Source organism: Idiotropiscis lumnitzeri, chromosome 8, assembly GCF_059441095.1.
Source record: "Idiotropiscis lumnitzeri isolate Australia: NSW breed Sydney's pygmy pipehorse chromosome 8, RoL_Ilum_1.0, whole genome shotgun sequence".
NCBI classification, from domain to species: domain Eukaryota; kingdom Metazoa; phylum Chordata; class Actinopteri; order Syngnathiformes; family Syngnathidae; genus Idiotropiscis; species Idiotropiscis lumnitzeri.
Genome location: NC_142398.1, coordinates 12,485,079 through 12,499,752, shown reverse-complemented (window position 1 = coordinate 12,499,752; position 14,674 = coordinate 12,485,079). Strand labels below are relative to the sequence as shown.

The following is a 14,674-nucleotide window of genomic DNA, read 5'->3' as shown; positions in this document are numbered from 1 at the left end:
AACTTTAAACTTCCGCTTTACAGATGCCACCATGCCTGCAGAGTAGTAATGATTTCAAACAAAACACATGGCTGTATCGGTGTCTGTGTCTAATAAAACCAAGCCATTAATTTAGAAAATACATCGACTTCGATTCCCATAAATGTGAAATACCAACCAGACACAAATGTAAGAATCATTGCATTGTTGTTTTGACTCCCTTAAAGGTCCACCTTAATGGCAGGAGGAGCGGTCGCAAGCGACGGAGTCTCGACCAACCCGTGGCTCATTAATGAATCAGAAGAAACAAGGGGCTTGACATTTGGCGAGATCAAGCAACAGCAGCAGCGAATCATAGAAGGTAAACTCACATCACCTATCTTTGAATTTGTGCACGTCACACAAATATAGGCTTTAACTGCCATCATACCTATATGGAACTATTCTCGTCACTGTTACACAAATGCAATACAAGAGTATTTCCAGTAAGAGATGGTTAAAAAATAGTAAAGTTAGCGCAAAGAGGCAAATTAATAGATGAAAATATGTCACACGAAAAGGGTTGCCTTGAGTGTGTATTGGCCATCTGTATTTGTGTGCGCCAACACATGAAAGGTGGCCATTACTACCCACATCAAGAAGATATGCTAGCAGCCATCGCCTGTTTTCTCCCTTTTCCCAAATGACTTGGACGTGTCTTGAACAGCCACACGTCAGTTCACCAGAATCCTTCATTGCAATGTCTCCATTATGGCTCTGCTTAGTTTCAATTTGGGCTCACCGATTCATTTTACGACTGAAACCAAAGCTTTTAGAAGTTTCCAATCCCCTGAGGGGTTTATGGTGGAGCTAAAACCGTGCTCATAAAGAGAAAAAAAAAAAGAATGTGATAGTGTGTTAAACGTGGTGATCAGCAGGGGCCAAGTCTTTTCTATTCTTCTTAGGCTTCATTGTTTCCCACCCCTCTTTGGACTGCTGCACTTGTAATAGTTTAATTGAGGCCGCTAAATGACTCGCATGTGCCACTAAGGGCTGGTCTGTACCACACTTCTCATCCCCCCAAGAAGGCAATTTCATCATGTATTTATTGTTCACCATGCCAGCTGCAGTTTACATCCTATTTCTTCTTTGTGGTTTCAGTCCAGGATGCAGGTCTAGATGCACTCGCAGCAGTCATTAGCCGGCAGAAGATAATGGGACAGGAGATTGGCAATGAGCTGGATGAACAAAACGGTAATGTGGCATAATTCTAATCTTAAAATTCGACATCAATGTGTTGTACAACAGAGCTGTGTCCTGAGTTTGCTTCCACACATTTCACGACTCCTTTTTGTATTCTGTGAATGGCTCCCATTACAAATGGACCATGAAATGGATTCCTCACCGGAGGCGATCATTAAGGTGACCACTTAGAAATTAGTTTCTTAATTTGGGGTTCTCTGAGGACGACACGTGTTGCGGACACAGATGGGCATAATAATTGATTAATCGACCACTAAGAATTTGGTCAATTGTGTGGAATTGATTATTGATCAATCATCTTGACACAATTGAGGCAAAATGAAGTGCGGTACTTGACTGCAGCGGGGCTGTTGATTTACTCTCAAGATTGTGATGGTTTGATAACAGTGAGCGAAATATTGTGGTGTCAGGGTATTCTAATTAAAGCTCTAAAATGACCTTTTCTGAGATTTGGGGAAGTAAAAACAGAATCTTTCCCCATTGCACACAATCTATCTTTTTTTTAAACAAAATATGGGATATTTAATACATGCAAAACACCTCTAAAGTTTAAAAGAATAAAAAAATGTTGATATTCTTCCTCTGGTTTAGTTTTTCGTAGTAAGTCAGTGTCCCATCACTCATGAGCTACCTTTTAGAACAGACCCATGGGCTACTCATGTTGTCCTTGGGGCTAACAAGTACAGGCTGGCACTTTTTAAAAGAAATATTTTTCGGATAATACACATTAATCAGAACAAAAAGGCTTCTATTTTTTCAGTATCTCGTCGTGCGCCCTCATCCCTCCTCCCCCGTTACTTGCTGAGAAGCAGGGAAAAAAAAGAATACTGTTACAATACCGATATTGTGGCCAAAAGTCATGTCCGATATGATATTATCATGATTGATACATGCTTTAATTTTTTGGTATGAACAGTTATCAGAGACCTGATCAAGTTATACTAGCAAAAGTCAGGAATATTACAGCCCGACTGTGGATGGGAGTGTTTTACTGTATTTTTAATTAAAGTTCAGATAAGTTCACTTTGTGCTGCAGTTAGCCTCAAGTACAGTTACTTTGAAGCGTGGAGAATCTGAGCCTGTAGCCAGATTGTAGTGATTAAGAAAATGCATTAGTCCTGAACATAGCGATTGCTTGGTCGTTCTTGTTCCAAATCACCCGCAGAGGCTTGACAGCGTCTTGCTTAGCTAGCTTAGCTGCGTCTTTCCGCTTTTGTTTCCATGACCTCCGCTGTAGTGACGGGCATGACAGTTCTTTCCAGTGAACTGAATCATTAGAATCAGTTCGTCAAAATAATCGTTAAAAACATTCGTTCATCGAATTTTTTGCTCCCCCCCACCCCCACTCCCCCAAAAGGTGCTGATATTTGACAGCATATTTTGAAAAGCAAAGACCTCACATTGTACAATAGATTTGAAGCCATACCAAAGACCAAACCCCTTTTTTGTTGTTTGTAATTTAAACGATTGATTAGCTTTGCCTAAGCTCATGTCCCCACACTTGTTATTGATTAGCTACTAGGGAAAAAAGAGAATGCGTCAGACAACTGAATGACTTGAGCAGGGAAACTATCAACCTTCACCTCTGCTGGGAAAGAATGGCAGATGTTTGCCGCATTTTGTGCGACAGTGATGGGCGGCGAGGAGAGTGAGAAACGAGAGACCATTGTTTTCGCCTACTCTCCTCTTGCCCTCAGTAAGTCCAACAGGCGTGTTTTTTCCTTCTCATTTTTTCAGCTTGATGTCAGTGTTTCCAATTATTCGATCCTGAATTGTGGTCGAGCTGTCTTTCACCAATTCTGGAACAAGAATGCGCAGAGGCTAATTATTTTGGCCGCGAACACAATGGCTTGTCACTGGCTTTGTGAAATGGAGCCCACATTACCCTTGAATATATATTTGATGGTGTGAAAGTTGTTATTTCTTTAAAGACCAAAAATATATGCCACCTACTTGGATTTTAAACACTTTCATGAGTAAAAGCCCAAATACTGAACATTTGAAATCTTCTTGTTTTTTAATTGTATCATCATCAACAAAAAATATTAACAGAATCCAATTAGTTATTATACAGTTATTATTATTCTCTGCGATAAACTTGTTAAACTCCTTATGACGGGAGCATTAGGTCAGTTTTTCAGCCAGACAATGTTTCACAGTTTAAATTTGATTTCTGTTATTACTTCATGTTTGTGGAGAATGTCACCACAAGTCTCTCACATTTTGGATTGCATCACTGCAGAGGTTTTTGGTGAATCAAATGCATTTTTGAACATTTTCTTGGTGATGAATTCATTGTAAGTGATGATCCTTCACTGTCTGTTATTTCAAAACTCAATTTGACGCGAGAGGGCTGAAAAATGGAAGGCAGGCTGCAAAATGGCCCCTCGGGCCATAGTTTGGACACCACTGGACTAAATGAATCCATATCTTTCCTATCTCGTTTATCAATAACTCCATCTACTGTATATGGAATTGTCATTAGGTTGCTGATTGATTTTGACACCTTTGTGGCAGCCGCACTAAAACTTGCAATAAATGTCAAAACAGACTTTGTCAAGCTCCAGTTGAATTCGATTGAAGAGGCAAATAAAACAGGAGTAAATACTCCCAAGTTGATCTTTATATTTGGCACATCCAACTTTGTTCTTCCATGATCACTGTACTGTGAATGCAGTGTTTTTCTATAAATAGATTAAGCTCTTTGTAGTCTTCTTCTGGAGTCAAGCCCGTGACCCAAGTGCACTGAAGGTTGCAGTCATTTCCTTTTGCAGAAATATTTCCGGCTCAGGTTGATCAGGAAGTTGACCATATTTGAGAGGATGAGAGATGAACCCAGTGCCCCGACTTTTGCCTACACTCCAAATATAGATTAATGATTAATTACATTTTCTGCTTATTGTTAGTACATAATGACGTCCAATTTGATTGCCAGGCATACACATCAGCAACAAAAAAAAAAAGCGGTCCTTGTCACTACTAGGGTCAATTTCATATTGGTTGCCCCAGTCCTCCCTAAACTTCACCGAACATTGGCATCATTAACAGCAATGACAGTGGATTGCCATTTTACGTTTATGCTGCCGAAGCTCCTCAGAACACATGTTCATAAATCCGCCACAACCAGAAGGTGAACTAGAAAAAAAATTGGTGGAGATTCAGCATTTTAATGTTGTGCACTAGAAAAAATTCTCTCAGTTGTAACTTTACGCAAATAATAAAGCAGTGGTGCCCAACTTTTTTTTTTTTTTTTTTTGCAGACGGTTTTTACGCCAAGACCTATTTTGATGGTCCGACATGGAAACCAATTCAAACAAATGACTGAATAGATAACGTAACATTATGCTGAACGGTACCAACTGATCTAAGTTACATCAGAAAATCTGCCTTCGCTCGGAGAAAGTGCAATAATTATATTTTAATTTATGCCATATATTTCAACGAGACAAGTCTCCCGTATGATGACATCAGCTATTCTTTCAGCATGAGTTGAATTCCATCAGCACTTTCAAACAAACGGAATGTGACTCTCAGGAGTTGACCTCACATCAAATATTCTATGGTGTTCACCATGCCATCAACTACAGTAGATGTAATATCGTGCCAATATAAATGTACTTTTGTCAAAGCATATTATAACTTAAATTCATTGGTGTAGCTGTTTTCTAAAAGATGCGTTTTCAATCTTTAGACTGCGGAAAGACGAAACGTTTCCACTTCGAGAAGAATTTTAAAAAGTTTTAAACAGACATTTTCCAATGAGTCAAGAAAAACTATTGCATTTTCTGGACTATAAGCCCCACTTTTTTCATAGGTTGGCTGCTCCTGCAAAAAAAAAGGTGTGGAGCAATTTATACGTGGAAAAAAAAAAGTAATTTCACTGACAACCACAAGAGGGCACTCTAGATTTATGGACCGATCCTTCCAAAGTCAACTTTGCCCCTCAAGAGAATCATATTCTGCAGCCTACGAAGCTGCATGTAGTGACATTTTCAGCTGAAAACCAGGATCGAGCAGTAGTGAGAAAATTTGGAATGAATGAGAAACTTAACTTAAGCGGAGGCAACTCTTCCTGCGATGAACAAAACAAAATAAAAATGAGCGATAGATGGAACAGAGGAATAAGTTTGCCAGTAGCTACTTGAACAACGTTATGCGGGATTCACCAGTCGGGCCGCTCGGGGTTTCCTGCTCCGATATTTGTGTCCGATATCGGTCTGATATGGCCGTGAGCCTGGGTGATGGCTTCAGGTGACGGGCACTTGATGGATCGGATGCAGGATTGTGAGGACGAACGAACAAGCAGTGCCTTTTCCTTTTTAACTGTATTCATACCTTTGCTGCTGGATACAATAATTGCGTGGACTTAATCAACATTTTCCAATAAATAAAATTGAAAAAATTACAAAAAGCAAATTGACAAGTTGACGAGCATTGTTGAAAGGTCACTATAAAATAAATAATTCTGCGAGTGATTTATTCTTCAGAGCTTTGAATATTAAATATAGAGTAAAACAATCCCATACACAGTCCTGCTGTAATTTTCCTGACATAATTTTCAATTAGGAAAATTAACAAATTGTTCAAGCAAAAAAGTTGGGCCAGTTTACAGCCAGTCCAAAAACAGGAGGACTTTTGGGGTCTGTATCAGAGCAGGGACAACGGTGCCCCAAAAACATTGGCATGAACACTGGACACCTTTTCTGTTTTCGTGACGCTAAATAACCTTCATTGTGTTAGCAAACCTTACACCTAGTCAGCCTGTTCTTTATTCTTTTGGAATGTTTCTTTTTGAACTATTCTTTTGTACTTGTGCTCCAGTGTGACTTATGTATGTGGTTTTTTTTTTAACCTCATGATGCATTTTTGGGCTGGTTTGATTTATACTCCAGAGCGACTTGTAGTTCTAAAAATGCAGTAAATACCTTATTTCTAAATTTTGACCTAACTACTACTTTAATTATTATACTAGTTTGGTTTGACATCAGATGAGCATCTCTCATCCAAGATGAGCCGCAGGATTAGGCAGCAGCTTCTCCTTCAGAACACACTTGCCTCCTTTTGAAAGAGCCCAGTGGGCAAACGAAGCACATGGCACTCGACAGAAAGAGTCAAAGATTGATTTACTGTTTGTTTGAGTCACAAGTCTGGCTGTGGTTAGTCATGTTTTCCAGACAGTGTGAGAATGCAGAGACCCTTGCAGTGGTGTTCAAAGTAATGTTGTCATTAGAGGAATGTCAAACTTGCAGTGAAGCACGAAGAAAAAAAAAAAACCTCTTCTTTTTTGTGTGTCCATTGGATTGGCTGACTGCGTGACTTCATGAATTATTGAAGATATTAAGTGTGTGAGGGGATAATGTTGAACACGCGCACCATAATGATCTTTGGTCTCATTTCTCAGAAGTGAAATCCTTGCCAAGCCAACTATAATCTTAGAATAAATCATCTGTCACCCTTTTTAGTGGTTGCTCACGTGGATTATTGCTGTAATCCAGGGATCTTTTATTTGGTTTATAGTATCTTCATTGAAATGGGCAGACTGTTTTGTTTTTCACAATCACAGTTCCTACCAGAAATCTGTGCCGTATTCTTGCAACAGTAAACACAGAGACTTCTTAGTTTCCTCGTTGATTTACCACCAGACTCTGCATTCTAACCAGATTACAATCAATCACAAGTCCTAATGTCTTTATTTATCAGTCCATCCATACCAGCATCCATCTCTGTCTAAGAACCGTCAGTGTCGGAACGTTCTAACAATGGCAAGAAGGTCTTGGGGGACATGAGCCGTTTGTGCTTATGGGCCCGGCAAGGAAATTAACATTTTTGGACTCTAAAGAACAACATCTGAAAACATTTCATCAATCACGCCTTCTATTTCTCTTTAGTCGACCCCCCGCCCTCGTCTTTTGTCACTTGATTGGTGTGTATTTAAGTGGTGTTCTTGACAGTTTTCAAATGCAACCTGTTGGAATTTCAGATGCAGGTCAGGGTGAGATTATCTTGGAGGCTCTCTGTAAAAATCCTTTACAGTCACATATTTTCTCAGTGACTGATGTGTGTATATATATATATATATATATATATTTATAAACTGTCAGGAACAGATGTATTTTTTCTTTTGTGTTTTGTTAGCACAATAGGTAGGATTTCTATGTACCATTCGACTTTCAGGAAAACTGAAAAAAGGGAACGCGACAGTACATAAGGAAAGAATCTGGAAGAAAGAAACAGTTTCAGTTAAGAGTAACTCTTCAGAACTATTCATTGCATCAGTCTTTTATATTTCATACATTATATCCAAATATTTAATGTTTCAAGCGCGGGAGTGGATTTTCAAACCTGTCCCAACTCAGTCCCACAGAAAAAAATCCAATCTCATTCCTGGACCCTAATAAAAAAAAAATAATCCTGTTTTGTCCTGCTCCCGGTAAAAATGACTCCCACTCCCGTACTAATCCCGTTTTGGAGGTCAGCTGCAATAAAAATCCCAATAATATATATATTTTTTCCTTTCCTGGGTGATCCTGCCCAATCCCGTGATAAAAGGTAAAGTTGACTCCCAGCTCCTGTGGCCCCCGGGCCGTAGTTTGCCCACTCCTGCTTTGTATGGATATATGGAGTGCAAAGAAGGCCAATGATGAGCTATAAAGGTGTGTTCCATCCTGTGCAGCTCTTCTGCATGGCAGAATCACGTCCAGATGTCCGCCAACAGTTGTGCGGGTGAAGCAGTTTCCCGTCTACTCCCTCCGTCATCCATTTTATCCAGCAACCATGCCTGGCACTCCAAAACTTTTTCACAAACTATCAACTTGGCAATGAAAAAAAAAGGCCTAATAAAAAAATAAATAAAAAAATATGAAGGGCGGGAGAATTTCACTCTTTCTTTCCCATCGCTATGCTTAAAGCCAAGAGGATTAAACAAGACTGGAGACAAACATTGTGTGTGTTCCTTGATGGGTTTCACTCTAAGCACCATGTGTTGAAGTAATCTGTCTTTAATACCGTTTTAGTGGACAATAAGGAGGGTTTAAACTGGCTTTATGGGTTTTACTGGAATGCTAATACAGAGACTACAAATACTGCCGTGCCATATATGCGCTTATTGATCTCAAATGTATGAATCATTTTCACACACATATGATTATGTCTTGCCGTCCACCGTTTACATCATTAACAGCTTGAATTTGACTTGACTGATTCTTTACTGTAACGGTTTCTTCATTTTAGAGTATCTTGTTTTACGAACTGTGGATGACTTTAGTGAACCATTCAGATTCAGACATCTCTATTTCAAAATGTATTCTCATGAGAAATTGGGACGAGAGTCAGTATGTTCCCTTACTCTGTTTTTGGGTGTACAGAACCTGGCTTGAGTCATTGACAAAAAAACAAAAGGTCACTAACTTTCTTAAGTTGATTTTAGTTGAGCCTTCTCTGGTCAAATCATTTTGTCATATATTCAAAGCGATTCATTTTCCATTCCGATGTAGTCAACGAATGTTTTTATGAGACTTGGTGACTTATATTACCTCTTTATTGTGACTCCCGGTCGCACAGAAATCGAGTTAAAAATATTTCTGTGAAAGAGATATACAAGGGATGAGAGGTTTTCCTTTGACTGTTTTTATCAGTGTGAAAATGACCTTGCAATTCAGCCAAATGTTGATGTCTTGAAACTGAGATGGGCAGTGAATCACTCCAGCGGGCTCAAGGCTGTCACGCAAATGTGAAATAAAATCAGTGATCTTTCAGGGAATTTTAGAACACTTTGCACAGGGACAAAACATCCCCCAGACGGTGATTTACTATATGGGGTCAGAATGACACAGTTGAAACTTGAAACAGTCAACAAGTGCAACATATTTTTGGAGAGAAAGTGTCATTTTTTAGATTAAAAATTAAAAGATGACTCAATAATTATGCTTGACTGCAGTAATTAAGAGATTTTTTTTTTGGTGGGGTAAAGGTTTTTACTTTTAGCTTTAGAATCATTATTACATAGGCTGTAGTTTTAATCCCCTTGATGATTTCTAAAAAATAATAATTGAATTGGTTGCCATTAGGACTTATTGGGCTTTTATTTATTTTTTATTTTTTAAGCGGTTCCTTGTGAAATATTTGAAAAGAAAATTGTTCTCTTTGAATTTGGCCACAGAACGGTCACATTAACACATTTGAAGATTCTATGGTACAGGGACAATAATGGAATTTTTTTTTTTTTTTTTTTTTAATTGAAAAATTTACGAGAAATCCATTCAACAAAGTAGCTCATTTAATATTCACTTAGTGTTAATGGAGTATACATTTTAACCTTTTAAATGGGATTCATGTCAAATGTAGTAATTGTGTATGGCTTTTAACAACAAATATATTGCACATAGACATAACACATAAAACCTTTTGTCCCTGCATCTGAAATGTTTTTCTGAAGTGGGTACTTAAGCGATCAGAATCAGCGAGCCTTCAAAGTGACACATTTTTCCAGCAGACACTCTCGTGAGATGTTAATCACGCCACACACGTTACAATGTGTCTCGCTTTTAAGAACGTACAAGTGGGTGATGCTTTCATTCACAGTCTGATAACGTTATACGTGTAATCTGATATGCTGCCCAAACTAGACACCTTCAAGTTTATCTATTATCCGTCATATTTTCGGCATTGGCAGGAAATCTCGTGAGTCATCCAGCAAATATTTTACTTTATTAACTTAGAAGCAATTATCCTCGTCCTATTTTAAAGAGGAATTAATTGCTTTGCAATTTTTAAAATCAAGGTCCATTTGCTCTCAGTACATGGATGTGTTCTCTAGTGGGCACTCAAGGCCTTACAGGCACATCAATCTATTTTCCTTCCCTTTTTTATGGGTGTAAATTGGACTGGAAAATGAGGGAATCTGAAGTGTGGCGGTCTTATTTATTTCATCATATTTTTGCCATTTTTCTCAGTGCCCCGCTCCTCTCCAAGCTGCCCACAAGCAAATGTACGGAATTGTTTCCACTCTGGATGGGAAGTTGTTTCAGCCGTGCTGTTGGCTAAACATTTATTCTGGCCCTTTGCAGGTTGAACGCAATTATCCCCATTATACTCTCTGAGATTTTCAGCAATTACATGCCCCTCATGTGCCACCTTGGAATTTTAAGTGCTCCCTCCTTATTACTTTATTCAATTCATAATCCAGTTCAAATGTGTGTCATGGGCAAGCATGTTGTAAAACTTGCTGTTTCTTGATCTGGCTTTGTATATTTACTGGGTCATAATAATATACATGACCTAACATGCACTGGGTGCTGAGTGTTTAATACCCAGAATATTCATTTTGCTAATATTAAGTCTAGAAGTCGTATTTATTATAGGCACATACTCGTTGGTTTTCCTGCGCTTATTCCAGGTTGTATTGAAACGTAAAATCTTGATGTGGATTTTGGAAGTCGTCCCACTTTTCAGTCGGATTTTCTGTTGTAGTATTGGTCGACCAGTTTTCAATTTTAAACGTGCCGCTGCTAAATATTGTTTGTTGAATGCAAAAAAATAAAAAATAAAAAATAATAATCATTGATGCCTCACCTGGGAACTATTAGCATTATTGTTGTTTGTTGTATACTCAGGTTTTTACAATATGAAAAATGAGACTATTTGAAAACCTTATAAGGACCTATAATCTGTGCATCCGGATTGGAGAAGAAATGGCGTATTTCATACAGGGGAAATGAAAATAATCAGTTGAGAGAATGTGGTTGCACAAGTGTGCACACCCTCATATAATGCTCAGAATTAACCTATTTTATTCCAATTTAGGATAAATAGCACACAACCGCCACAATAATAAAATAAAATTATTATTTTTGATTAGCCGAGAAACTTTATACAAACTATTGCAGAACCTGCAGGACTTTCTGGAAAGTACCAAAAAAGTTAGTATGGGAACAGCAATCGTCATTGTTCTTCAGGCTATGGGTAGGGTGCAAAGATGTTACAAAGAAAGAAAACAATTCAATCCATATCCAACGTTATGGGCCAATTACACCATTGTTGAATTATTTGGCCATAATTCCAGAAAGTATGTTCGGTGCAAATGCAACAGCAGATATGCTAGATATTCAAACTCATGACAATCCTGCTGGTGGATAAACTGATAACAAGTCCAAACATTTTTCTTTTGAACTTCCTTTTCAATACATCACCTTCTCCTGGGTGTCGTTGCTAATGAAGTGTGCTGGTATTGATGAAGTGCAAAGGCAGCTGGCGTTGCATGGCGCTAGTGCCAGTGACAGGGTGGTCCCCAAGGCCCCACCCACCCCCTACCCCACCGGCCTGCAGCGCCTCATGATCATGCCACCCTCATGCTCATCACGCTTACATTGTTTGGTGGCATCTGGCTGCATGGGAGGAAAGGAAAAAAACAGCCGCTGTCAAAACTTTGGTCCCTTTTTAAATTGTCAAGTAGTTGCTTTCACTCTTTAAGGTCAGTGCAGATCACTTTCGTAATTGTCTGTCGGGAAAAAACTTGATTCTTTTTTGTATATTTTACTTTATTTATTCATTTCACTATTTGGCGTTGTTGTTTTTTCTCTCATGCCTCGTCTTCCCCATTGTCCCGCTAGCTGTATGCCTGTCTGTAATGCACATGCGCAGTCGTCGTAATCCGAGTCATAAACAGAAGCATTGTGGGTACCATAATTGCGTTCGGCCCATGTTAGCGTTAGCAACAGAGTCTGCAAGTCTGGTCTTATTTCTCGCAAGCTCTTAATGTCAACACATAACATTAAAAGACATAACTCACCTAGATTGTTAGATTATACTAATTTACAGTGCTAAAGATTTAAAAGTTTTTTTTTTCCCTGTTCCAGATGCATACCACATTTTGTGTAGATCAAATTATGCATCCTCAATGAGAAAAAACGAAACATCTTGGATAAAGGTTAATAGAAACTAAATTAAAAACCTTTAAATACTTTAGCACAGTGCATTTACCTTATTCTACTCATATGATTTCTCTCCCTTCTACATAAAAAGAAAATAAAGATTCGTGCCCAAGAAGAGTGAAATATGTGTACAACTATTTCTTTTTATATTCATTTACAGATGGTTCCGTAGTATTAGTGCATCTCAGCATAGTGTATAGTTTTTGGTTTCATTTTAAAATGCACTAAACCTTTACAGCTAAAAATTTTACGACCACACTACTGCCTTCAATTTCAGTTGCTCCCATCATTTATAAACATGTTGGGAATGCATTATCGTCTTAATTGTCTTTATTATTCATGTGTACATACATAAAGAATCAAGCTGTACTCTAATTATGGTTATGCAAGAGCAGCTGCTTGCTGGTGTGTCATGCCACAATTTACATCTAATCCGATTAATCGACTAATTGCAACAATTGTTGGCGATTATTCGACTAGCAAAATAATCGTTTGTGGGAGCCCCGTCTTCTGATCATGCATTTCTACTTCCTTTTTTTTTTTTTTTTTGGTCCTTTTCAATATTTGTGTTATTTACATTTCCAAAAGTGCAAGCTGCTGCTCACTCAAGCAATGAACACTTTTCCCCCTGAGGGATTTGGTGGCATTTTAATCATGCGATGCTCTTAATTGCCCAGATTTATTTAATTTAGTTTCAAACTCAATTAATCTGACAATACCCAGAAATAAACAATGGTTTCATTGTATGGCAACATGTTCAGTTCAAGGATTGTTTAATAATAAAAAATAAAAATCCTTAATTTACCTCTCCCATAATTTGGTACAGTACAGCAATGGTCCTTCTTTTTGAAGTATAACCCCAACAGTCTGTGTACAGACCCAACGTGAACATTTTCAAGAATTCTTTGCGCTCCTCTTTGAAGTGTCTTGCGAGTCAAAGAAAGGTTCAACTTTCACTAAGTCATCCATCAACGGACTGTTCGTTGTGGTGTCTGTCATGTGCATTGGCAGATCTTGGGGTAAACGTAGGTGAAACGCTTCACACACACGCACACACACACACGGTTTCAGTTTCAAGCAGCACGCGACTAAATAAGGGAAAGATCAGCATATGTTGGTATATTTGTTGAAAGCAAAAGCTTTAATAGAGAGAAGCGATAACGCCAAGTTGTGGATGCTCCTCATATTATATCATTGAAATGATTCTGAACTAATATTCCATTTGCTACCCATTCTGGAGCGCTGAAATACAGTAAATCCTTGTCGGTCGTAGATTGACAGTGCCATTGTTGTATTATTTCGTGGCTTGATTGCGTTGCATCATAACACGAATAAACAAGACATTCATCGTCACTGAGCTAACTATTCCCCCAGAAGAATGAATTCAGTGATGTATTCAAAGACCTCCCCACGGCTGTTGGCTCAGGAGGCTGTCAGTGCGGCAGGGGGTTGATGTCCAACAGTGAGACTAATCTCACCACATGTGTCCAAGCGCTTCACAAGGCCAGATGTTGGAAGGACTGATTTGTGTGTGTGAGACAACGTAAAACACAGCATCCCCGTTTCACGCACGTGGTTAGAAAGACATAAAAGCTGCGGTCCGAGCTAAGAAGACGTACCACATGGGGCTGAATTTAATTATATCACGCATGTATGCCATTTTTCTGTCCTAAGCACTGATCAGTGTGAATGGATTTCATGGTTTCATCTGTTCTGGTCAAGGGTTGATAACGGTGTCTCAGAAGGCTGTGAGCAGGGTGGCAGAATTCTCGGTATTTGGGGATAGAATTAAGAGGATAAAAACAAACTAAAAAGATTCTACACGGAATTTAATTGAAAAAAAAAAGCACTGAATGGGATTTAACATAAATGAATTTATTCTCTGAACTGTTTACCCGTGTGTTTACCACGATGCCCCCCCTGCATCCACACCGGTTATGGTCGTGTGTAAAGTACTTTTACAAATAAGTCCGCCGAATTAAATCCTTTTAAATATTTGCTCCAATTTCTTCTTAATCATCATTCATTTCAGTGCAACATGTCCAAGGAATATTTCTTACTCCACAGCTGAACTTCTGATGGAAACAGAAGGTTTCAAAAAAGTTTGGAAATTTTCGTTTAATATTTTGACTTGACTAGTTGGTCAAAAAACAGAATAGTTGTGACCCAATGAATGCGCTTCTGTCCTGTAGTCTTTACTGTAACTGCTCAGTTTGAATCGGGAGACAAAGACGGCTTTAAAGAGACTTTCATTTTATTTGATACGGCATAACTTCACCCCGTAGTGCAAATCTTGGCTGTCCAATAGCGCCACGCATCATTTAGCATTTTTGGGCTGGTTCGTCTTGTTGTCCGTAAAAAAACCCATGCTCTAATGCAACTGTAATTTGGATTACAGTGAGCTGGTTTGTGTGAAAGTTGTAAAGAGTCATGGTTTTATACCGAGTGGTTGAAATGTCTTGTTTTGCCTCTATCAAGTTTGGTTGTTGCGTCCGTTTCCATCCATTCTTACGCAGACAAAAATG

The 14,674-nt window shown here is 38.6% G+C and overlaps 1 protein-coding gene across 1 annotated transcript in view; it reads left to right on the top strand.

Moving 5' to 3' along the window:
• stx8 (syntaxin 8) overlaps positions 1–14,674 on the top strand; it is a 31,238-nt gene that overhangs the window by 7,243 nt on the left and 9,321 nt on the right. The window contains exons 5-6 of the mRNA XM_088302783.1: positions 207–340; positions 1,120–1,212. Of these exons, the coding sequence (XP_088158909.1) occupies positions 207–340; positions 1,120–1,212 (227 nt within the window). The remainder of the gene's footprint in view (positions 1–206; positions 341–1,119; positions 1,213–14,674) is intronic.